The following is a 25,035-nucleotide window of genomic DNA, read 5'->3' as shown; positions in this document are numbered from 1 at the left end:
TGGGACGCAGCACCCCATGCACCAAGCTGTGGAACTGCCTCGAACGCCTCTTTCTGCCGGAGGCAAGGGAGAAGGCGTGTGAGATGACAGCCTCACCCGCCGTGTACGGGACCTCACCGCACAGTCCTCTGTCCCAGCGCCACCGAGTCCTCCATGCCCTCAGAGTAGCTTCACTTCTCTTGTCAGGGTAGACACCTGGTGTAGGGTCTCCTCTGGGACTCACCCATGTCCTGGTATCCTTCATCTTCGTGTTGGTCCTGCTAGCGTCCTCTAAAGGCATTGATTTAGCCGGTGATGCTGCAGAGGGGATTAGATTCCAGCCAGGAACTGTGAAGATGCCCACGCTCCAACGCTGCCTCCTGTCCTGGGCTCAGCATCGACACCTCCCGCGGGAGCAGAAGCGGCTGGGGCACCACGGGCTTCCCTGGTTTGGGGACTTGCGAAGAGTGTGCCGTGTAGGCGAGGGGACTCTTGTCTGAGCAAGCGATTCTGGTAACTGCACAGTTTTCCTTGTTGGCTGTAATTACTTGTTGCTTTTACATCTGAGAATGTTGTTTCTAGAAGGAACAAACTGTAACTAGGTCCCCACTGGCGGGTTTTTTTCATATTAACAACACATTTACATTTTTTCCCCCGATAAAGGCATGGAATGTTCTGGCCCTGGATGGCAGTAACTGGCAGCGAATTGACCTGTTTGATTTCCAGAGGGATATTGAGGTATAATTAAGTGACATACAAACCCATTTTTTTCTTGTTAAAATGTAATTACAGCCTAGAATGGATTAATACTCCCAGCGTAACCCTTTTTACCTTCCCTGGAGATAGAAATCATTAATTTCAGTTCTTGTTAGCTTCAGGGAGTCTTTAAAGTCTTGGCAATCCATTCAGCTTTTGAAAATGGACAGAATGATATCTGTATCCAGACTTAAAGGTAGCAATAGAAGGAAAGTACTTTTGTGTGTGTCCTGAAAACAGGAGTAAGCAGAATAGGTATGTTTTTGTGGAAAAGTGCTTCTGTATAGCAGCATTTGGGCTACTTTTCACTCAAAGAAATGTTAACATAGCACCGACTTAAACTCTTAAGACTGAATGTCTTTTGAAATGTGGCCTGCAATATGTCTATCCTTCCCTGTCTAATATCAAAAATTGAAATGTAAATGAAGGTGATTCAGGGGGACGAGGTCAAAGTAGTTCCTCAAAGATGCAGCTCTGGAAACGTTCCGGTGCTGTTCTAAATCTGTTAGGTGTAGACTACTCGGCACTGATAGGAATGGATGCTGTTGTTAAAATTGCATTAATTGGGAAAAGGGACAAGAAAAAAAACAAACCCTTAAGTTTCTCATCAGAATGTTGTATCCTCTTTAAAACACATTGGAGGAGGGAGATAGGGAGTGTATCATTTTAACTCATTACAGACAGAGGCATAAACCAGATGCTGACCGAAGATTCACCCTGTGGGAAGTGGTGGGAAATACAGACGGTATTTATGGAGGAAACAGTTAAAATAGTCTCTCTGCCAGCTGTGTATCTAAGCAGCTGCACGGATAAAGGGCCAGGCCTGTGATACAGTGATGACTTCTGCGTGCTTGCAGGGGGCTCAGTGGCCTGAGACTCCTTGAAGGAAGTAAAGGGTGTGGTGGTTTGTTTTTTTTTTTGTTGTCGTTGTTCTTGATAATAAATACTCTATCTCTTAACATGCCCTGAAAGTTCTGGACCCATATAATTATTTACTCTCATAGAGGTAGAGCAAAGTCAGGAGTGATGCCCGGTCTCTGGAGGTAGCAGGAGATGTGGACCGAGCTGCTCAGCCTTGCTGCTGTCATTGGTCTGCGTAGGAGGGATAGAGGCAGGAGTGCTGTGAATGCAAACTAGGCTCTTCTCATTCTTGAGTGGTTTTTGCATGTTTTTAATATCTCTTTGTTCTCTAATGCCACTCTATACATCAAATACATGTTTTTGCATAAGCACGGACTTGCCCTTTTAAAATAAAATGCTTGAATATTGTACCTAACCTAAAAATACCTGTTAGGCTTTCTGATGTCCAAAAAGTTGTTTGCTTTAAAGGAATGTAAATCCGTCAGTTGATGTAAACTCTCTATATAAACGTGTTTGAATCCTCTAATTCAAGCATATGAATTCATAGCCTTGCTAGAGGAATTGCAAAAACCCACAGGCTGTTCAGATTGTTTTAGTCCTCCTACGCTGATGTGCAGGTCGAGCTTCAGTCCTCTGTCAGCCTCCGGCCAGGGCAGCACGTCGGCCGTACCCTGTGGCTGCGGAGCTGCTCCCGTAGCCCCTGAAAGCAAGTGGCCAGATGTCACCAGAAGCTCATGCAGAGATCTAGTTAAGCTGGCCTCTCTTTTTTGATTGTGGTACTATGTTGTACCGAGCCTGATGCTTGATTATTATTTTTTAATTTTTTTTTTTTATTTTGACTGGAAAAAGATTATAGAAAAATATCTTAATCATTACAGAGGTCTTAAACGCCAGCTATCATAGAATGGTTTGGGTTGGAAGGGACCTCAGAGATGATTTAGTTCCAACCCCCTGCCATGGGCAGGGACACCCTCCACTAGACCAGGTTGCCCAAACTGAAGAACCGAGTGATGTTCCTGTTCTGTGATGAACAACTACGTAGACTAAAGTAGAAGGGAAGGTTTTTGAACTTCTGGACATTGAGACAAATATTTTCTCAATGGTTTTTGTACTTCATTCACAGTGAGAAATAGCTGGGTAAATGCTAGCTCGTAGTGGGGTCTTTGGAGGCTTCTAGTGATTACAAATTTGAAATTAAAAAGGCATTTTTCTAGATCTCTTGAACGCAAATGTTTGAATCCCTTTTTCCATGAGAATAAAACTCATGGGCTGGTTCTGCCTCATCTCTCTTTTGAATAGAAATTAAAGAATATCCATTTATAGTACAATGACTGTACTTATTTGTAAACCTTACTGCCCGTGTTGTAGCAATGGCATTGCTTCTTTCATCTGTCTTGGGTAGTCAGTATCGGTGCCTGGGAGCTCCCAACAGGAGGAAGTTCCTCAGTCGTTAGCCTGAGCGGCTTTAGGTAATTGTTCCTTGTCTCTCCATCTTCAGAAGCTGAATAATTCTCCCTCTCCCTGCCTTAGATTATTATCATGGCATTTTTGTTTTCTTAGCACTGTTTTACCTAGAATAACAAACTGTTGTTAATCTGCAAAATTTTGAATTCAACTTTTTGAATGATCAGGTGACTTTTTGGATTTTAATGTAATTCTTTCTGTCTCTGACAGGGCCGGGTAGTTGAGAATATTTCTAAAAGATGCGGGGGTTTCTTGCGGAAGTTGAGCCTGCGTGGCTGCCAAGGAGTGGGAGACAATGCATTAAGGTAGCGGTATGGCTTCTTTCTGCTCTTAAATGTGATGTAAAGAATGATTCTGTTTCTACAACCACAGAGGATTGGAATAATTTTTTTTTTTTAACTCCACACAGTAGCCATTTTTCTCAGTTCTCATTAGAATAATGCCAGCTGCTGCTACAGGCTAAGTAGTAATTGGCAGTGAATTACAAGCTTTTGCCTTTAGGCTGGGAAATCCCAAGGCAAGATATGGGTAAACATAAATTATTTATTTTATTTATTTACTTATTTTCTTTGAGACAATTTTACAAAATTGTATCCGATGTGTTACAGTTAAAACGAATGCTGTAAAACAACTGGAAGTCTATTGCCTGAAAAATACTGTTTTCCTTTTCCTTTAATAAAGGACATTTGCACAGAACTGCAGAAATATTGAAGTATTGAACCTAAATGGCTGTACCAAGATCACAGATGCGTGAGTAAAATTCTTTTCTCTGTTTGCCCTGTCATCCCCATTTCTGTGTGCACTGTGATACATTCTCCATACTTTTTTTTTTTTTTAAGGCCAGGCTTGTGCATGCAGCAGATAATATAATGCATGTCATATGAAATGTAGATGATTTTGAATAAAACTATTGCATGAGTGTGTCTCGTATGCTCTCTTTCAGTACGTGTACCAGCCTCAGTAAGTTCTGCTTTAAACTCAGGCACCTTGATTTGGCTTCCTGCACTTCCATAACCAACCTGTCTCTGAAAGCGCTGAGGTAGGAGTCAACAACATCCACTTTTGCTGATTGAGTCCAGATAGGTTCCCCCGCCGTTGCCCCGTGTGTCTCGTGAGCCTTGGAGGAGACTGACGTAGGCTGAGGTGTAACTGTGATTAGAATTCAGACGTTTCCCAAGAGAGCTCAGGATTCACATGTTGTGCCTCCTGGTTTGCCGCGACAGGAGGACTCAGACTCGGTAAAAGCTGCCCTCGGCCTTGTGTGTATCCATCCTGATGGTTATTAGCAGTAGAAGAAGAATTATATTCTGTTAAAGTCTTGGAGGAGGGATTTTGGGGGAGACAAAAGCCTTAGCCTGCCTTTTTTAAAATGCTCGTTTACTAACAGTCGACTTCTTCGTTGTAAGTGTACCATTGCGTACTTAGCAATTGTTTACATAGCTAGAAGGTGAACACCAGCATGTGACTATTTGTCTTTTTAAACTGCTTAGGAGACATATAACTGCTTAAATCTGCTAAATGGAATTGCCAAGTAATCTAGAAAAGGAAGGGACAGACAGACATTGGTGGGAAGATATTGGGACAGAGAAAAGGAGGCAAAAAAAACACTAAAGGTAACAATAGAGGCCGAGCTATTAAAAAAAAAAAAATAATTCAAGTGATATACCAGTGGAATAAAAGAAAATACAGGAAAGCTGTATCACGGGGAAAAAAATACTGGAGGGTGAATCTAGACACCAGAAGAAAACAGATTTGAAAGAACAAATGATTGATTAAACCATTTTTTTTTTTTTAGCTACATTAAAATACTTTGAGTCTGTTTTTTCCTTCCCTGGAGGGTCTTCATCCTTGTCTCTAATTTCCCGTGGTCAGATTTGTGCTGCAGCTATCTTAAATACGTGATAGCATATATATTATATCTCTTCTTAATTACAAATCACACTTGAGACTGACAGCTATTTGCAAAGGGAAGGTAACACCTGGAAAGTTAGAAGCAGCGTGGCAGAAATGGACCCTGGTTTTGGATTTGGTAGTGTTCAGATCCAGAAAGCCCACAAAGAGCTTCTGTCCTTTATAGGAGCTGGGAGGTGTCCAAAATGGGAGAAATCGGTTGTCTTTTACCCTGCTGATACCCTGCTCTAGAGCTGCCTCTGGAGACCTCTTCACATCTGGAGATGATGTTTGACAAAAGTGTTCCCCGTGGGTGCGTGTGGGGTGCGGGTGTACAGCTGTGCTCACCTGGGTTCCAGAAATGGGGATTGCCTAGATCCTGGCTTGAAGTGGAATTTCTTTCCAAAACAAAACCAAGTTTCCACCCACTTTTCCTTTCACCTCCAAAGCGAGGGATGCCCACTGCTGGAACAGCTGTATATCTCCTGGTGCGACCAAGTGACTAAGGACGGCATCCAGGCTCTGGTGAGAGGCTGTGGGGGACTCAAAGCCCTGTTTCTGAAAGGCTGCACGCAGGTACGGCTCTGTGGAGAACGCTCAAATTAAATAATAACAGCTGGCTTATTTCTGCTGTAACTGAAAGTATGGGGATGAGGTATTGTGGATTTTTCTATTTCCAGAAATGTTATGTTACTGAAATTACAATCTGTCTGTTGGAGATTAACTGCTTTTACTGAAATTCTTTAATAGCTTTGAGCTCAGCATGAATAGTGGGGCAGTGCACAAATTGCATATCTAGCCGGAGAATCATTCTTCTTTTTTCCCATCGGGAACACATTGAGCAAACTTTTTTTTAACGAGGAGATAACTTTGTTATTCATGGCTAGACCCATCTGTTTCTGAAGGCTCAGAAAATTTTAGAAAGCATGACAGTGCTTTCATCTGCCCTGGTGATAGAATTTCCTCTACGTGTCGTTTGGATCTTTGAGTTAGTCAAAGAGAATCACCGTGTATGTGACTCCTTGAAAAGACATCCCTGCAGCCAGTAAGGAACGTAGTACTATTCCCTCAAGTATATCGTGTAGCTCTCGAGCTATAGCAGGATATTTTAAAGAGGCTGCAGAGACTCAGACTTCATACTTCAGAATATATAAATGGTACACTAACAGCTAGAATGGTTTGTTGGGGTTTTTTTTTGCCCCCTTGTTATACTTTGTGCTATTTAGACTAACTTTGTTTAATCTTTCTTTACTGTCTTATCTAGTGAATGATTGAAAAGTTGAATATGTTAAATACTTCCCTGTATTACACCTTTACTAAGGAGTTAGATCAATTGTGAACTGGACCATGGGGAACATCAACCTTGAGCATTGCTCTTGATGAGCAAGAGCTCCTTGCAAAGCTATTTCACAGAGCATGGGAGGACTAATTCTTATTTTTTTACTTAGGTGGGCTGGGGTCTTCTTAATGCAGACAGGCTAGAAAGGAGCAAACATGTATCTTAGAATCTTGTCCTTGAAAAAAGAGAGTAAAACTGACCCCGGAGGAGTTGAAATCTGTGACCCAGAGACTCCCAAGAGTTTAAGAGCCTCAAGGTAGACCTGGAAAATTATCTCTGATCTATTGGGTCCTTGTAACCGAACACCGACAGCACTTATTTGTTTTGGATTTGTTTGGTTTTCTTCTTGGGGGTAGGGTTTCCTTAAGGATGAGTCAATAAGTGCCATGTTCGTCTGCCTGAATAGATAAACAGCTACATGTTTTTATTTTGCAAAAAGGATATTTCTCCTGTGCATGGACACAGGAAGTCCTGAAAGGTGGTTACGATGAGCAAAGCAATAATACACCAGTTATGTGCACAAGAAAGCCCAGCTGTAAGGGCTGCAGTCAGTAGGTTTTCTAAATTTATACTACTGTAGGGTTTTTAATACGTGAGATGGGTATACATGGCTGTAAAAGTGACTTGATTAAAGATATAACAATCTCAGCCTATTTTGAGAATTCAGGTCATAGAAACAGCTTGAGTTTCTAGTAATTTATGGAGTTGTGAGTAATATTGATGGCAATACATCCTTGTTATCAATTACTTGCCATCTGTTCTTATAGATTTAAGAATAGCAGGCTTTTTTATCATCAGAAAGCAACCTGGATGTGTTTGTGCTCCTCACATAGAAATAAGACTTTTTTTTTTTTTTTGAGTTCCAGTATTGCAATATAAAAATGGTGTTAGTGACAGGCCCTCACTAGTGAAGCATTTCCTAAATTCCTGTAAATAGCTTCTGATTTCACTACTTGCTGTGTTAATTATGTGTGTTTGATCAGATCAGCTTTTCTTTAAATCAGTAATGTTGTGGGTCTCGGAACTCTGTTCCTGAGATGGTAAAAAAAAAAAAACAAAACAAACCAACAAAACATCATGCACTTACTGCTGTATTTGAGAGTGGAGTGCCTTGCCCTCCTCCCACCATCCAAAACCACAGATGCTTTATTGTTCTCAAAGCTTTATTTTGAAGATTGCTTCAAGTATTAACAGGTTGTTTCAGTCTCTAAATTTTTCTTTCCAGCTTGAGGATGAAGCTCTGAAATACATTGGTGCACATTGTCCCGAGCTGGTGACTTTAAACCTTCAAACGTGCTTAGTAAGTAAAGCTTCCTATGATTTCCCAACTCAGCCACCGTTGTGCATTTAGAGGCCATCTCTAAGCAGAACCGTGCGGAATGTCCTCCATCCCAAAAACGTCCTCATCTGTGCAGACAGGGCAATTGTAAATTTACGAGACTTTTAAAAATTGTTGATGAAAACCAGCTTTTTGGTAGCATTCAGTAATGTTGAATAAGCCCCCAAAACAGTATCACAGCACTCACTTTGTCAGAATTGTTTGTCTGTCTGCTCTGCCCACGGGGCTTCTAAACTCATTTGCAGGACTAGCCGGAAAAATTCTTTCCATTGGGCTGGAGCGTTTGTGTGGTGATGTAGCCAGGCGGTTCCTCTGGTCTCTTCATAACATTGAACCAAGTGCAGTTTCCCTGTGCAAAAGGGCTCTAAACCAGTTACTCTGCAGTGCCAAAAATGGATATTTATGCCAAAAAAGAAATTGGAACGGGCTCTTTGTACATACCGTCATGCGGTTAGTCTGACGCAGCGAGTAACTGGACAGCCTCTTCCTTTTCCATGGAAGTGGGCAAGGCCTTTGGGGGGCTGCGGGGCTGTCCTTTCCCCGTCCTGTTTAAGGACCAGCTCTACCAGTTGCCAGACTGGCTAGAGGCTGGTGCCCGTCTATCTGAGACTGAGTGCTTGCGAAGGAGGAGCTGAACTGTTAGCAAGTTCCAGACCTGCACCTGGTGTCTAGGGGAGAGGCAAACGGGCAGAAGGGAGAAGAAAATTAGTAAGGTTCTTGATCGCCTTGGCTGAAAATACCAAGTTCTACTTGGTTTCTGTTTCATCTCACTCAGCACTTGGGCTTACCGGTCCCTAGTTGGTGCTTTTCAGTGGGAATTGAATCTGGCTGCCTCTGAAAATCCAGAGCCTAAGAACTGAGTGAGGTTTAACCTGGTCCTCCTTCATGCACAGCCTCTGCCACCTATTGTCCCTTTGTTCCTCGTCACACTGTGCCTGTTGCTCTTGATCCCATGCGGCTCCTTGGCACAGCCACGCTGAGTCCCAGCCCCTCGCACTCCTGCGGGGAAACATCTGGAGCAGAGTTGTGCACCGTTGCCATCCCAGACTTGCGAGCAGAGCACGTGGGGCTGGACGGACCCTGCGTGTCTGGGGACACAGCGGGTCGGTGGAGCTGCTGTGCCATGGGGTGAATTGAACGTGATTTTGGGCTGTAAGCCTGTCTCTTGCAGTTCAGGTTTTGGTCCTGAGCCACCAAAGTGTATTTTTAAAAGGCTGTTAGTGAAAACAACCTGCTGCTTATTTTGTGGGTAACTCTGTTAGCTGCTTTCTTGTCTTGAGTGTCAACCAAGAAGGTCTTTACAAGCAAAGGTTGCAGAGGAAGGCAGGAGACCGAGTCTGGGACCGCTGCTACCCTGCCTTCCCCCACCGCTCACGTGGCCCAGGCTCAGAAACATTTCCGTGCATGTGGAATCACTTTCTGAATGTTTACAAGTCACGTCAATGTGGCTTATCCTGTGTCAGCTGCTCCGGTGAAATATTTGAATGCATTTTTGGGTAGAAAGAAGCATAACTTGGCCTTGGTTGAATGCCTGGTTGGAAGTCCAAGAAGGAAAATATGCAGTGCCTTGCACCTCCACCTACATTGTTATGGCTTCTGATGTTGTTATTGTTTTTCTTGTAGCAAATAACAGATGATGGTCTCATTACAATATGCAGAGGATGCCACAAGTTACAATCCTTGTGTGCTTCGGGCTGCTGTAACATCACAGATGCCATCTTGAATGCCCTGGGGCAGAACTGCCCACGGCTTAGGTAAGTTTGCTGCAGAGTTACCCGAGCTCCGCTTACCTGTTGCACCTTGAGCAAAGGACCCTGGTGACGTGGTCGTGTAATATCTGAGCCGTTTTAGACTCTGAAGGTCCTTCTGAAAGTGCACTTTTTATCACTGAGCTTTTTCCAGGCATTTGCTGTGGGGTGATGGTCATTTTACCCAAACTTTTGGTTTCTAAACTTGTGTGAGTAAAACAGTGGTAAAAGAGCTCCATGCCGTGGTGGTGTGCACTGCCAATAGTAGCAGTCTCATTTTACACCCTTGTGTATCTACTTTTGTTCTGTTATGAAAGAGGTTAGGTTCCTTTAGTGTTGAGGACTGAAAACGCATTTAAACAACACTGTTTCCTCTTGACGTGATATTAACAGGGTTTTCATGACGATTTTGCAGCAGATGGAATTTGTGCTAATGTTCACTCTGCTTGACAGAGTGGGCTTCCAGCAACATCTCTGCAGGTGCTTGCTTTTTTTTATTATTATTATTTTTTAAGACTTTTTTTTTTATCAGGACAAGTTTCTTCAGGAAGATTTTGCTATAATTCAGAAAATGGCCAGGTGCGGAAAGAAGAGACAGTTTTATTATCTGACATCTGTAACAGCCGAGTGGCGTGTTTTAAATGGCATCAAATACACGTCTTCCGGGAAAAAAATAAAACAAAACACAACTGTTTTCTGTGATAAGCTCATTTAAAGAATTATGGGTACAAAGTGCAGCATACAAGTGCATGGAAACCAATTCTGAAAGAGGAAGGTAAAACATGATTTTGGTTCCAAATGGTTTCTGTGTTTATGTTCAGCTTTAGTGAACATTTACATTTACATACGGTAAAATTCATAATGCCCTTTAGGCAAATTGGCTTTCTTTTCTGTAAAGGTAGATAAATATGTTAACACTGTGAAGTTAAACCTGTGTAGAGCTGCGGTAACTACCAGAAAGTTTATCTGTTGTCACAGAAACAAGCACTTCGCCTCTTAGAAGACTTCAGACTCTTCTCTCAAGGCATTAAATATTTATTCTTTCATGCCCATCTGCCAGGTTGTCGTGTATTACACCCTTTTTCACGATGAGATCTGTATTTTGGGTGGAAACCAGAGGAGATCACTTGGGGAGGTTGTGGAGTGTCCAGCAATGAAGATTTTTAAGAGCACCTTAGTCCAACATATGTCGGATTAGACCTCCCTGCCTCGTAGCAGGGTACGGACGGGATGACCCTTGGAGTTCCCTTTTAGCCTGACTTCTTTTTTTCTTTCCCTGTGACCTACACTCAGGTATAGAGGGTGGATGCTCTGTGCAAATTATCCTCTCAGACAGCACAGCCTAAACCGGGTCAAACTTTTCTGGGTTGCTGGAAGCTTTTAATGAAACACTCTGAAAAGCAAAATGACTCCACCATGGTTATTATAAATTCTTTCTGTACAGAATATTAGAAGTTGCAAGGTGTTCTCAACTAACAGATGTGGGCTTTACCACTCTAGCTAGGGTAAGTGCTCATTTCCACTTTTTCATCAAGTGTCTTTACTTTCTTCTCATGATAGATAGGAATGAAACAGTAGGTTTCTCTTGAATGTAGATATTTGTAATCTTTGGCATTGTCCTGACCTACACATCTTGGAGGATGTGCAGCCAAACTATGTGAGATGTTAAATACTTGAGAGTTATAGACTTTACTGTTTGTTTTTTCTAGACTAATCCGTGTTCTATACAACTGACCCTAAATTTAACCTCCTTTGCTTTCTATGAATAAAAAAAACTTGGTGCCTTTAAATGAGTGAAATTGCTAGATTTCCTTTACTATATTTGGTGGTGTTCGTAAAGAAGCAGCAAAACTTTCTTATCAGTCATGATGTTTCATGGAGGAAGAACCTTCATTTTTTAAAAAGGATTGTTTCATTGTAGTTGTGTGTATATTTGCTGTCTGAACTTTGCACTTAATTTGTGTGTTTGATCTTTTGTTTGTTCCTAGAACTGCCATGAGCTTGAAAAAATGGACCTGGAAGAGTGCGTCCAGGTAAGAGGTGTCACCTCTGCCTGTTAGGGTTTTTGGCTTTTTTTTTTTTTTTTTTAGCATGATCACAGCAGTGTGGAAAGATTGTGAAAAAGTGGATTGTCTCTAAATCAGAACTTGATTTAGAGTCCTGAGCAAGAAGATCGGATGTATTTGGATAAGAAAATACTGCTCGTGTAGTTTGAGCCTTTGTTCATATTTCATAGTAGTGAATGCGACTGTAAATAATAGAAGACAACTCAGTTAATAGTAACAGATGTGGGAATTGTGGCCCTTGACACAAGATAAAGTCCCCAGAGTGAGATCTCTGCACATAAGGCAAGGGAAGGTTTGTGCTACATATACTGGTAGAAATAATGGAAGTTACCTCTATTTTGAAAAAAAAAAAAAAAACAAAAAAAAAACAACCAACCACCATAGTCAGATTGTTTGAACAGCAATGATTTTTTAGAGGACATGGCAACAGCTTGAAATAAAACTGAGATGCCCGAGCTACCATTAGCCTTCCACAAAGGCAGTGGGATGTAATGTAATGAGTCTGTTGTTGTCGAGTCTTTTATAACCCTGTGCTGGCTTCGTTAGTTTTAAGGAAGTCTCGTATGTGACTACGCACTGTTCTGTAGGGTGTGTGCCATAAGCTGATAACCATTTCAAGGTAGCATTTACAGGGGAAAATAGTTGAATTTACTCATGAAAAACCTCTAACCCTAAGGATGGATTTGAAATCGATTCAGATAAAGACAGTGGAGATAACAGGAATTTGCTTCCTGCCATGAGAACAGCGTGACCCCAGTATTCTGTACTTCCTGATGTTTACAGGGCAGAAATTCAGGAGATCACAAGAGGAAATTACAATAGTCCAGACAGGAAGTGATTTAAAGTTAACCCAAAAAGGAAGAAGAAAAATTGGGCTGTGTCCTTGGACTGACTGCACTGAACAAAGACAGCCCAGCAAGTTCCCTTCTGAATGCTTTTAGATAGAAAGCCATTGTGTCGAGTCTTTCTTCCCAAAGAATAAAGAGGAACAATTTGGCAACCCACCAAGCTGTTGGAGGGGGATTTGAACACCTCTTGTGCTTTGAGACAAACATTTAGGACCTTAATTAAAGTCCATCCAGTTCCACCCCCCTGCCATGGGCAGGGACACCCTCCACTAGCCCAGCTTGCCCAAAGCCCCATCCAACCTGGCCTTGACCACTGCCAGGGAGCCAGGGGCAGCCACAGCTTCTCTGGGCAACCTGTGCCAGGGCCTCAGCACCCTCACAGGGAAGAATTTCTGCCTCAGATCTCATCTAAATCTACCCTCTTGCCTCTCTTAATTGTGAGCTTATTTCATGAGAGCCACTTAAGGCTCAAAAAACCAACAGTAGCTGTGCCTTAACAGTCCTTTAAGGATGTGAAATGATAAGGGAGTGGAAGAATCTGTACATTTGAAGTTGGTCACGCAGGAGATGGGTTCCAGAGGGGCTCAGGAGGGTGGCTGTGGGGAACGCTGCCACAGATCAGGCAAAAGTTTGCAGCTTTTCTTTCATAGGGGAAAGTCCTTGTGCAAAGCACCCAGCATGAAAGGGCTTTTTTCTTTTCTTTTGCAGATAACAGACAGTACACTAATCCAGCTTTCCATACACTGTCCACGGCTTCAGGTTCTGGTGAGTATTATAAGTGAGACTTCCAGCATTTTCTTTCTATAAACAAAGGGATTTTTAAGCACTGCCCATGGGGATTTGTCTCTTTGACTTCATAGACATGTCGAGAAGGCTTGGAAGATTTCAGCTAGAAACTTGACCCTGAAGAACCTATTGTCCTTCCCCTACTGCTAGCATTAAGCGTGCGCCAGGCACCCACAGCTGCCTGAAAGTGAATTATAGGACACCGGATTCTCCTGGTACCAGCCTCTGGCTGTCCTCAGTACGCCTGGCAGAATCTGTCCTCAAACTGGGCTGTCGCTCCTTCTGTCGGAGAGGAGACTGCAACCCTTCTCACCTGTAGTGTGGAGCTGGGCAGCTGAGACCTGGAAAGCTTCCTGGCTCTGGAAAGCAATGTTCCTCTTGGTCTAAATTTCCGGGAATTGAGTCTCTGTCCCCTCTGCGTCCCTCTGTGTTCTGCTCCGTTGTCATCATGAGAAAACCTGTCCTTTCCCATTGCGCTCCAGCTATGAGTTTTCCCCTTGCACGTTATCATTGGAGTCCCACAGAGCCCAGCGCCTACGGTCTGGAGCGCAGCAGTGGCTCCGGTGCAAGGAGGGAGTACAGACCTGTCCAAAAAGCCGGCATGGCAAAACCAGTCCGAATCTATGACACGTGGGTGGTCTTCCCTCTCGTCCCACAGTGTCCCCCAGCAGGGTGTTGGCTTCTGTTTGCTGATGGCAGAGGCTGCTCACAACTTGTTGTGTTTGGATGCAGAGTTTGTCCCACTGTGAGCTGATTACGGATGATGGGATTCGTCACTTGGGAAACGGCGCCTGCGCACACGACCGCTTGGAGGTGATCGAGCTGGACAACTGCCCTTTGATCACGGATGCCTCCCTGGAGCACCTGAAAAGCTGCCACAGCTTGGAGAGGATAGAACTGTACGACTGTCAGCAAATCACGCGGGCAGGGATCAAGAGACTCAGGGTAAAAAAATAATAATAATAAAACATGGCTAAGGTTATGACTTGAACACTTTATCTGGTGGGAGGAGGGAGGGCTGAGGTTTCAGATTGCTCATGATCTGGTGCTCATTCTTAAAAGTATTGAGAACCATGATTTACGAAATGAATCGCTGTCCTGCACTCAGAAGATTGGATGGGGATGAACACTAGCTGGTAGGGAACAGAGATAATTGCTGCGTTCACGGAGTGGTAGCAGAAAGGAACAGAGGAGACCTAGCATGCAAGTGCTCATTTTACAAGCACTCGTACGTGACAGTGCTCTTCTAAACGTGACACCGGCTCTTGGTGCCACAGCAAACGTGTAGAACGGCACCTCCCCTCGACTGCTTTACGTGCTCAGCGTAGATCGTAGCACACTTTATGCTGACACTTCCCATATAAATAACTCCAGCTAATCCTGTAATAAAGCCAGTCCGTTGTAGGGGAGGCTGTGTGTCCTTGTGAGTGGGACAGAGCCAGGGCTGCTCTGTCATTTGCTGCTGCTTATCCAAGGCACTCTGCGTGCCCCCGGCTTCCCTCCTGACTCTATTTCTCCATCTGTAAAAGAGGAGTAATGATAACATTTTTTTTCATAAAGAGAACACGAATCTGTACAGTTAGATGTTGTTCTGTTCCCCGCAGCTACCGCAGGATTAACGGTGAGGAAAAAGCATCGTTTTTCCTTACTGCCTGTTGCTCCGTTTTCTGGTAACGGAAGGAACTTGTTAATCCACAGCCTGTGGGGAAGTCACGCTGGTAAACTGGAAGAGTTTGACTCTAGTTTTTACGTGTGTGTTAGTTCATAGTCTGAGGACGAGTAAGCCGGGCCTATTTCAACCCCTCTCTCTCTGTTGCACTGCCACTACCTCATCCCTTTACACGTTGTGTTTGTCTTTTCAGACCCATTTACCCAATATTAAAGTCCATGCCTACTTCGCGCCTGTGACTCCACCTCCTTCGGTCGGGGGCAGCAGACAACGCTTCTGCAGATGTTGCATCATCCTATGACACTGGAAGTGGTCGTCCTTGCAAACTGACTATTTAATTACACTTGTAGAATTACGGTGGACACCAGTATCTTCAAGGAAAGCGATACCAGTGTCATTTGCCAGGGCCAGTGAACAGGGCCGTGGTGCCAGGCCCCTGTAGCCACCCATACACATACATATACGCGCCCCACCTGTTCCAGCAAACCGATGAACTCCGCAGAATGGGAGCTGGAGCTGTGTTGGCTTTTTTTCTGTAGGTGGATTGGTATAATTCTGAACCATTCCTACTGGGCATGCTCAGATGAAATCATTGCGGTAAGGAGGGGAGGGTTTTTTGTGAACCCAGAATGACTCTTGCTGCTGTTGAGGTCGGAATAGCAACTGAAATCCTTTGAAATGGGGAAAGGGGGAGAGGGAAGGAACATGCTTTAACCCTGCATCCCTTGTCCAGCAGAAAAAAAAAAAAAACCAAACCTGAAAATCCCAACAAGTTTTGTGTCCGTTTTTCAGTGAGGGAATGAAACAGCAGCTGTTGTGAGACCTGATTTACTTGTGCTTCTCTGCTTCCCGTTCCCTGCTGACCACCCTGAGCATGCTCACATTGAAGGTTCATCTGTTTCTTCTGTGTTCTGTAGCATCCAGCTCAGAGGCTTCCTAGATCGTCGTGATATAGCTTGAAATCTGTAATGTCAGGCTCCATTTTTTTATCCTCCCTACATCCTGCTTTTTTTACAGGTTTCTAATTCAGTAATTTTTTTGAGATTTACCAAACAAAAGTTACGAATCAATAATTTAAATTTTGAAAAAAAAACAAAACACTTTTTACCATTAGAAGCCCGAGCCTGTAACGACCCGTTAGGAAGATCTTTAAATGGAAGGTGAGCTGCGCCACAGGCTAGGCTCTTGTAGGCTTCTTGGCCTGTTTTTATCAGCGATAGGATGTCCGAATTTGTTTTTGCATTTCAGGTTTTATCCCAGCGACAAGAATATAACTCTTGATATAGGGAAAAAGTTATAGTTTCTGTTCCAATGACTGTGAGTTCCCTGCTCCTCCTGTTCTTTCCCTCCCACCCTTCATCTTGCCCCCAAGGAAAAGCAGAGTAGAGTTTTTTTGCTTGTTGCCCTGATCAAGAAATAATGCCTCGCTAACGGAAGCGGGAGGAGCAGCGGGCTGGAAAATATGCCCTCAATTTATTGTCACGTTGTCGTATGCCGAGGTGCGAGCGCTGGGTGATTTTGCTGACTTTTGCATCTTCTGCAGGTAAGTGTTTTGCCCCGGAGAAGGAACCGTCTGAATGAAACGAGGGTTTTCTATGTGCCAGTCCTTCCCGGCTGTTGGGACGTGCTCCCAGCAGCTGCTTTTGAGACATTTCAGGCAAGATTAGCCCAGGTGCTTCAGAGGAGCGTAGACAGCCCGGGCCAGCTCTGTCAGCTCCCAGTTCCTTGATGCTGGCAGCTCCAGATGCCCAGTATGAAACATGTGAACAGATGGGCAGATGCCAAGGGTTTAATGGGGCAGAACTTGGTCAAACTCTTAACAGGTTTGCGGAAGACGAGCTGACGTGTAAGTAATTGCGCTCTTCCTGCTGTCCGCACCCCGGGGTGGACGGGAGCGCACGTGTTTGGGGGTGACAGAGAGGAGCAAGGCTGTTTAATCATCCTCACTGCCAAGGAAGTGGTGCTTCACCTTTCCGCTGAAAAATCTGATGGGGGAAGAGCAGGGTGCAGCACAAGGAAATGGCTATTTTAGGGTCCTAGGGGCTTGTTTTCATTCACCGTGGGTTTGCTTTGAGGACAGTGTGCTGCTTCCCAACGCTTTTATTGCTGTCTGAGCATTTCAGGCAGCCAGAAGGGTCGCTTAGTCCCACCGAAGCTGTATCCCCTTCATCTACAACTTAAATTTCCCCAGCCCATCGGTATGTGCTTAACAAAGCCTTGCAGATGCACAGTCTGCTGGGAGGAAATCCAGTGTGCTGTGTTTAAAAGGATACTGTCAATGCCTTTCCTGTAGATCACTTTTAATCTGTTATATTTATTCAAATCCTCTTTAGCGCTGTGGATTCTCTCTCTCTCCTCAACGAGCATGTTCCTATACTTCGTTTGCAGAACTCCTTTCTCCGATTTTTCGGGGTGGCAGAAGATAATGGTCACAGACTGACTCCAAAGGGGCGGGTGCGCCTGGGGCAGCACCCCGCAATCCCGGTATTTGCACAGCTCTGGAAAGAACACTCTGTTTTATTTTATACCGTGGCGGGGGAGAGCTAAAATGGATTTGCAAGCCAGGGTGTAGTTGGCTGACTGATTTCTTTGTAACAGAGTAGAGTTTTCAAGGGAAAACTCAAGAATACAGAACCCAAAGCATTATTTTTATTTTTTTCCAAACAGGGTGACAGCATTAAGGTAGCTCAAACTGCTTGACAGTGTCCTTTTAAGTCAATTATCCGTCTTCAAATGGACTCTTCCTAATGTTTGTATTTATAAATACCAATAAACACCATTTTCCAAGCTGTGTCTTGCTAGAGGAATACCTTTGTAGAGGGGGAAAAAAACCCAACAAAACAAAACCCCGACCACCTGGACGTGGGTTGTTGTTTGGGAATGTGTTTCTGCTCCGCATACGTGCGCCCTTGTTTCTGCCGAGCCGGTGGCTCCCGAGCTGGGTGCTGGGTCGGGCGCTGGCCCTGGGTTTGGGCTGGTGGCTGCGGAGCGCACCAAGCACCGACATTCAGGTCCGTCATTTATAGATGAACATCTCTGTACTGTCATTTTGGGGGGTAAGTGATGGAAAATGGTGAAAAATCGTTTTGCGAGCTCCCTACTTGTGCCAAACGCATCTTGTCCAGCTTTGGAACCGGAGCAGCTGGACGAGGCAGATCGGGTCCTTGATGTGAGACCGCGAGCTGTTCTCCAAACGTCGGCCCTTTCCTTGCCCTCCCTTGAAACCCCGCGTGCGCCCCGAGCCCTGGGCCGCCTCTGTCGAAGTCATGTCCGCAGAGCAGAGGCCAGACTCTGTGTTTCCACCCCAAAAAAGCCGGTTTTTGCCGTAACCTGGACCTGTCCCCAGCCCCGCGGCGCTGCCCTGGCCCCGACCTGCTCCTGGACCTGCGGGTGCAGGGACGAGGGGACCTCTCCGGCAAAATAGCCCGAGACCTGCTGGGAGGTGGCGTGGGAAGATCTAATGCAACCCAAAATTGGGCTTTTCCGGTCTTTGGAGAGACATGGCAGCACTTTATCCCCGTTCTGTGGTGGCTGCTGCTGAGGATGGGGCAAGTGTAACCTGCTGTCGCAGTGGTTATTTAAAACGAACTTTAACAAATTCCCATTTTCTAATCATCATTGTAATTTCCTTTTTTTTTTTTTTTTTTTCCATTTTACTCTGTTGTTCATGGCTGGCCCATGGTGTCATGGTATTTGGGTTAGTTTTGGGTTTGGTTTTTTTTTTTTTTTTGGTGGGGTGGGGGGTGGATGGGAGATGAGTATGACAAGGTTCTTCACTACAGTGTTCTGGGGGAGGGGTGCGTGCCCCCAAAATGAGATTTCAAACATCTTGTCCCCTTCTGAGGAAGGATTGCCTGGTTGGGGCTGTTGTTTCTGGCATGGGGTTTTTTCCTGCTTTGCTTTCCAAAAAAGTCTGAGGGGGGCACCCAGCTCCACTCATGGGTGCTGAGGTCCCTGTGCTGCAGCTCAGGGAGTTCCAGGGGGCCGAAAAAATGGGGTGGCGGGGGGGGGGAAAGTCATTTTCCCCTTCCCCTCACAGCTTCGCTCCGTGCCTTCCCGGCCCCTCGCACCCTCCTGTACAGAGGGGCTGTCGCAGCACCCCAGCACCGGTGACACCCCGTCCGGTCCCCTGCGGCTCCGAGCCGAGCTCGGCTGCCCCGGCGGTACGTGCTCTCCGTGCCGGCAGCTCGCACGTACCGGCTGCCTGGCTCATCTGGCACGGAGATGGGCAGAGGTTTGGGGTTTGGGGGTTTTTTAAGAGACGAGGAAACGCATCCCTTGCTCCCGCCAGCCGGTGAGACCCCGGGGCTGGGCTGTGCCACCCCCTGCCCTACCCTGGGGGGGGCCATAGAAATGCCCCCCTCTGCCAGCACCCCCAGCACCCCGCCTTTCCCCGGGGCTCTTCACGCTGCAGCCACCGACTGACCGACCGACCTTCCTCCATCCCTCGAGGTGCATCCCAGCTCACCTGGGTTTTCCCTGCTGGCCACAGCCCCCAGCTGCTGACCCAGCGTCTGCCCGGCCGGGGTTGTTCCCCTCCTCTATGCAAACCCCGAGTGCTCGATGTTCTCCTCCTCCGGCTCCTTTCCCATCTCGCTGCTTGGCGCAGCCGGTGCGGGACCCGTGGGGCAGTCGTGCCCGCGGACCCCCCCCATCGCGGGACAGGCCTGGCCGCCTCGCTATTTTTTAACGCGTTTTTAAACTCGGGTGGGTTCACGGTGTCTGTTCAGTCTGAGGTACTGGACGCACGAGCTGGAACCTTGTCATACGCTCCCTCGATTATGATATAGATGTATAGAGAGATCTGTAAAATATTATTTTAATGATATTGTAATCTGTGCTTTCCTTGACACTGTGTGGATATAATAATGCCATTAATTAAAAGGAGATATATATATATATATGTAGGTAAGTTGTCCCTTGTCTGTGTGATGAGCCGTATGTGATCTCCGCAGGGCAGCGAGCGTCCCGGCGGTGCAGGGGACGGTCGGGAAAGGGCTCGTGGGGCCGAGCACCCGCTCCCCTCAGCAGTGAGTGTTGTGGGGAGGGTCCTGGGTGCTGCCTTCTCCCCCCCCGGCGCCCCCAGGGACGGGTCCGTGGGTCCCTGTCCCGGTGCTCACTGCTGTCCCTTCTCTCTCTGCCAACCCGGATCCTGACCCTGGTCCGGGGGGACGTGCCGGTGCCCTCCCCGCTTCTCGCCCGCATCCTCCGGCTCCTCTGGGTCTCCGTCCTTCCTCTCTGGGGAAACCTCCCGCCCGCTGGTTTATCCCAAACCCGTCCTTCGCCCTGCGAGTCGTTTCCTCCCCAAGGCAGCCCCGGTCTCGCTTCACCACCCGGCTCTGCCGTCCGTGCCAGCAGCGGCCGCACCGGACAGTGCTCAGGGGAAGGACTCTGCGTTAAAAATAACCCGTTCCCTGAGCCAAAACGCAGAACTGAGGCTTTACTGGGTTTTGCCAGCTGGGGCTGCCCCGGGCTCTGTGCCACGGCCGGCTCCATCCCTGCGGGGTGGGACAGGACCCGCTCTGCCCGGCTTCCTCCTCGCTGACCCAGCAGCTGCCGGGGTCTCACCGGGGAAGAGGGGCTCATCCCCGCGCCCGGCCCCGCTCCCCAACCCGGCCCAGGCTGCTCCCACCCCGCGGTGGGTGCCGGACCCCGGGGACCCCTCGCCAAACCCCAGCAGGTGCCGCATGGACGAGGCCGTGCTCGGGGCTGGCTGCCTCCATCCTTTAATACCAAACGGGGACGAGGCGAAGGCAACGCGGCGGGTGTGGGAACGCGGCTGCCGTCAGCGCAGGGAGAAAGGGATGGAGGGGGCCAGCAGCCGGGGTGGGACCCTTCCTCTCACCCCTCTGCAGGAGGGGCCGGGCGAGGCTGGCAGGGGTGCAGGGAGGGTGAACCGTGTTTGGAGGACGGGCTCTCAGGGATGGTGCAAGCCTCGGGCTCCTCTCTCCATCCTCGCACAGCTCGCTCCAGCACCGGTGGGAGATCTCCCTTCCTGGGGGTGACGCAGCTCCGGGGCCGGGTCCTACCGCAGCACCAGGCGGTACCCCTCCGGGCCGTGCACTGCCCAGAGACGCGGCTCAGCCAGGGCCATCGTCCCCTGCCCACAGCCCCTGGCCACCGTGTTACCTTTGCTGATGGCCACCACGAAGCACGTCTCGTCCAGAAGGTTCCTGATCATCTGCGGGGCCACGGGGCGAGGTGAGGGGGCCTGGACTGGGGCTGCGTGTCCCATCCCAGAGCCCGGACCCCCTTCCCGCTGCAGCGAGGGGCACCCATGGGGGCTGAGCCTCACTGGGAGCAGGTTGGGGACACCGAGGGGCCGGGATGGCTGTGGGGTCCAGCATTATCCGGGTGTCCCCTTTGGTCCTTACCACATCGCTGACGAGGATGTGGATGCCGGAGGGTCCCTGCCGGGACACCCGCAGGATCTGGCCCACGGGCAGCCCCAGCAGCTCCGCCAGCTTCCCGGTCAGCTCGGCCACCGTCAGCTCCTCCAGGTGCATCTCCTGGTACAGCCCTGGGGACAGGACGGGGACGGGGCAGTGAGCACGGACCCTCCATCCCCACGCTGCCCCGCGCCGACCCGGGTACCTGAGCATCCGTCCTCTGCGCCCTCGGCCCCGCCGGCGAGTTCCCGCGACACGTAGAGGGTCAGCCGGGGCCGCGGGCACCTGCGGAGGCAAAGAGGGGTCTGGTGGGGGGGAGCAGGATCCGACCAGGCACCGCGGAGGCTCCCGGGGGTCCCCAGAAAGAGGCACCGAGGAGCCCCACGGGACGTCGGAGCCCACCTGCCCGTCAGCGCATTGCAGAGGCGGATGCCGTCAGGGGCTCCGCAGATCCGGATCAGGTCCCTGCGGGAGAGCTTCAGCAGGTCGGCGCCTGCAGACAGGGGGGTTCGGGGGGGGGGGGGTGTCACAGCTGCGGGGGACGGCTCTGCCCCCCCGGCCTGGCCCAGCACTGCCCGTGGCCTCACCTGCGAAGTTGGCGAAGACGCGGGCGTAGGCAGAGAAGCGGCGCTTGTGCAGCCACTGCTGCGTCTCCAGGGGGGATGCACAGGGGCTCAGCGCCTGCCGCAGCGGGAGTGGAGCCTCAGCCGGGGGCATGAACCGAGCGGGCACGTTCTCAGCCCAGCCAGCCTCTCCTGGGGGGCCGTGGGGGGCTATAGGGGTGCACGAGGCTGCACCAATGGCACCCTCACCTCGCCAGTGCTCTCGGCGGGGCTCTCGGCGGCACAGGCGGGTGACACGCACACCCTGCGGGGAGCGGGGCTGGGCTGAGCGGGGGACCCCAGCAGTGGCTGGGGGTCCAGGGGGGGCCCCGCTTACCTCTCTGGGCTCAGCAGCTTGAAGGGGTGAGGAGGCAGCAGCCCCGGGGTGCCTGGGGGGCTGTGGGGTGCACCCAGCACGTCCGGCCACGGGGCGCACTGAGGATGGAGGGAGGGGGTCAGGGGGTGCAGGGTCCCGGGGGGCACCCCGGCCCGCAGGGAGGGGTCCCGGGTCCCACCTCGGCCAGCACGGTGGTCTCGTAGGCCGGCTGGAATTTCTCCCGCTCGGGCGCCGGGCGCTTCTCCACCTTCTCCCGGTCCGTCTTCTGCTTCCTGTCGGCCCCCTTGGGCTGCGCCAGGGGCCGTGAGTGTGGCCCCGGGACCACCGCCACTGCGGCCAAGGGGGACCCCGGCCCCCCCCTGCACCCAGCCCCCCGTGTACCCAGGTCCCTGGGATGCTCAAACCCCCGTGCACCCATCCCCCGTGCACCCACCCCCCCGTGCCCCCACCCCTCCATGCCCCCACCCCCGGGGTGCTGCAGCAGGCGCTGCCCCATGCTCAGAGCGGGATTTGCCAGGAACGGGGGGCACTGGTCACCCTGGGGTCACTGGTGGCCCCCCCCCAATACCTTGAACACCTTGACGAGGCAGCTGGCAGAGTGGAGGTGCTCGGGGGGGTCCCCCTTGCCCCCCACCCCGAAGGTGTCGATCTGGATGCGGAAGGGGACGCCTTTCTCCCCCCCATTCTTCCGCAGCGTGAACTCGGTGCTGATGCAGTGAACCTGGCCGGGGACAGCGGGGTCGGGGGCAGCCGCCGGGCCCCCCCCTAGTCCCCCCCCCCCCAGCCCCTTCAGCCCCCCCCCAGCCCCCGGCCAGGCCTGGCTCCCACCTGCACGAAGACGGACGTCCGCCTCGAGGGGTCCCAGAGGAATTCCACCGTGTTGAGCAGCGTGGGGTGGATTTGGGGTTCGAGGATGCCGACGGAGAGCGGGATGTCTGCGGGAGAGGGGTGAGCACAGCCCCCCCGGCCCCCCCAGCACCCCCAGCCCCCTGCCCGCCGCCGGCGCTCACCGATGTCGAGGATGCGATCGCCCGGGCGGCTCCACCGCCAGCCCTCCAGCTGCTGCTGCTCCGAGTACTGCAGCCGCCGGTCGTGGAAGACCACGCGCACCACGCTCTGCGCCGCAGGATCAGGCCCATGTGCCGCCAGCCACGGCCACGGGCTGAGCCCACGGCCACGGCCCCTGGCCCCGTGGGGAGATGGGGATGGACCAGGGCTGAGCTGGGATGAGCTGGGACTGAACTGGGATTGAACTGGGGCTCAGCTGGGACTGAGCTGGAACTGAACTGAGATTGAACTGGGGCCGAACTGGGGCCGAACTGGGGCTCAGCTGGGACTGAACTGGGGCTCAGCTGGGACTGAGCTGGGATTGAACTGGGGCTGGACAGGGGCTGGACTGGTGGTTAAGGTCAGAGCTTTGCCCCAAGGCTTCACCCCAGGTTTTTTGGGGGGCCCCCACCACCATCTCACCTTGAGCATCCTCCGCCCCTCCCCACCGGGGTCCAGCCGGGGGTTCCCCATCATGCGGATCTCATAGGACTGCCCTGCGGGAGGGGGGGGACAGGACAAAAGTGGGTGCTGAGCCCCCAGAGGGGGGAGTTCCACCCCCCCGGGATGCCCCCAGCCCCCCCTCAGCTCACCCTGGTTGAGGTAGGTGAGGGTCTCCTCGTGGTGCCGGACGGCGGGAGACGTGGGGGCGCAGAGCACGTACTCGAAAGCCGAGCAGGGGGGCTGCGAGGTGGAGATGCCGTGGGGTTCCTCCTGCTTCAGGTAGGGCAGCACAGGGGGGTCCCTGCAGAAACGCACCCCGCCCCCCCGGCGGGTAGGAGCTCAGCTGTGCCTCAGTTTCCCCAAAAGCAAGGGATGCTCTGGGCTGGGGGGGTACCTGAGCAGCCCAGGGCCGGAGATGGGGTACATCTCCCCGGGACTGGACCAGTAGTGGTCAGGTTGACCGTGCCAGAAGAGCATGGTGGGGGTGTCCTGCGGGGGGGACACACACAGAGGGTGACAGCAGGGAGGGACAGGTTGGTGTCCCCCCCACTTTTATAGGCACAGGGAGGGGTGGTGAGAGTGAGGTTGGCCCAGTTTGGCCCAGTTTGGTCCAGTTTGGAGAGGGAGTTGACAGTAAATAGTGTGTGTGGGGGGGTCCTCCCCCGTGTTTGTTGTCACTACAAAGTGGGGGGGCATCGGGGGGGGGGGACACGACACACGCAGGGCTGTTCCTGGGGGGGGCCCAGCCTTCGAACCGGTGGGCTGGAGACACCACCCCTCCCCCCCCCCCCCCCGGGAACAACCCCGCGTGTCCCCCCCCAGCCGTGCCCTGTCCCTTTGTCCCAGCCCAGCCAAGGACATCTGCCCCCCCTGTTCCCCCCCCCCGCCATTCCAGTCCACCCTGTCCAGGGCGAGAAGCCAAGGCCGCCCTGTGCCAGCCCGCGGGGCGCCCGCTGCATTTTAATTTCTCTAATTTCGCACAGAATTGGTTCATCTGGGGGAGAAAAAGGGGGTTTGCTCCTGCAGGGCACTGCCCCCCCCCCCCCCGGGTGTCAATGAGGGGGTATGGGGTGTTAATTGGGGGGGGGGGATATGGGTGCTGCCACCCTCCCCTTGGGTGTCGAGGGGGGACATGGAGTGTTAAAAGGGGGTTGTCCATGGGTGCTGCCCCCCAAAGGTGCTGCCCCCCCCCCAGGGTGAAAATGGGGGGGGTCTATGGGTTCTGCCCCCCCCCAGGGGGCAATGGGGGGGGCATGAGCAGTGACTCCCCCCGGGATATCGCGGGGGCAGGGGGAATGGGTGCTGCCCCCTGAGTGTCAAGGTGGGGGGGACTTTGGGTGCTGCCCACCCCCGCAGGCTGTCCATGTGGGGTCCCCCCAGTGCCCCCCCACCATGCGACACCTGCTGATGGGGGGCAAGCCCCGCCCCATGGGGGCCGGCAGCCAATGGGCAGCCAAGGATTAGCATATCT

General features: G+C 50.5%; 2 protein-coding genes across 11 annotated transcripts in view; one reads left to right on the top strand and one right to left on the bottom strand.

The window, feature by feature from the left end:
• Positions 1-17,532, top strand: part of FBXL20 (F-box and leucine rich repeat protein 20) — a 43,202-nt gene extending 25,670 nt beyond the window's left edge. For 4 of the 5 annotated variants that reach the window (XM_054801338.1, XM_054801337.1, XM_054801339.1 and 1 more), the window contains exons 4-15: positions 643-717; positions 3,271-3,365; positions 3,742-3,810; positions 4,004-4,099; positions 5,400-5,526; positions 7,515-7,589; positions 9,252-9,382; positions 10,821-10,881; positions 11,365-11,409; positions 12,999-13,055; positions 13,809-14,021; positions 14,939-17,532. In XM_054801338.1, the coding sequence (XP_054657313.1) occupies positions 643-717; positions 3,271-3,365; positions 3,742-3,810; positions 4,004-4,099; positions 5,400-5,526; positions 7,515-7,589; positions 9,252-9,382; positions 10,821-10,881; positions 11,365-11,409; positions 12,999-13,055; positions 13,809-14,021; positions 14,939-15,046 (1,152 nt within the window). In that variant the 3' untranslated portion in view covers positions 15,047-17,532. The remainder of the gene's footprint in view (positions 1-642; positions 718-3,270; positions 3,366-3,741; positions 3,811-4,003; positions 4,100-5,399; positions 5,527-7,514; positions 7,590-9,251; positions 9,383-10,820; positions 10,882-11,364; positions 11,410-12,998; positions 13,056-13,808; positions 14,022-14,938) is intronic. The other variant, XM_054801342.1, reaches the window with a different exon arrangement.
• Positions 17,533-17,676: 144 nt separating this feature from the next.
• Positions 17,677-24,154, bottom strand: LOC129195392 (transcription factor CP2-like protein 1). 6 transcript variants are annotated; one of them, XR_008573901.1, is made up of 16 exons: positions 23,959-24,104; positions 23,714-23,865; positions 23,544-23,617; positions 23,084-23,315; positions 22,902-23,008; positions 22,642-22,794; positions 22,252-22,362; positions 22,074-22,171; positions 21,947-22,001; positions 21,722-21,815; positions 21,537-21,627; positions 21,340-21,419; positions 21,120-21,265; positions 20,875-20,926; positions 20,591-20,808; positions 17,677-19,549 (listed from the first exon to the last, which is right to left on the bottom strand). XR_008573901.1 is itself a non-coding variant. In XM_054801334.1 (15 exons), exons 1-15 carry the CDS (start codon positions 24,039-24,041, stop codon positions 20,771-20,773), a joined length of 1,440 nt encoding a protein of 479 aa, XP_054657309.1. In that variant the 5' UTR covers positions 24,042-24,154; the 3' UTR covers positions 19,549-20,770. The 6 variants fall into 6 exon arrangements, 4 of the variants coding, with proteins under 4 accessions (XP_054657309.1, XP_054657308.1, XP_054657310.1 ...); XM_054801334.1 differs by having other exon boundaries at positions 19,549-20,808; positions 23,084-23,189; positions 23,959-24,154; XM_054801333.1 differs by having other exon boundaries at positions 19,549-20,808.
• Positions 24,155-25,035: the final 881 nt, after the last annotated feature.

This window comes from Grus americana, chromosome 22, assembly GCF_028858705.1.
Source record: "Grus americana isolate bGruAme1 chromosome 22, bGruAme1.mat, whole genome shotgun sequence".
Lineage (NCBI taxonomy): Eukaryota > Metazoa > Chordata > Aves > Gruiformes > Gruidae > Grus > Grus americana.
The sequence above is the reverse complement of the archived record's forward strand: the minus strand, read 5'-3'. Positions and strand labels throughout refer to the sequence as shown.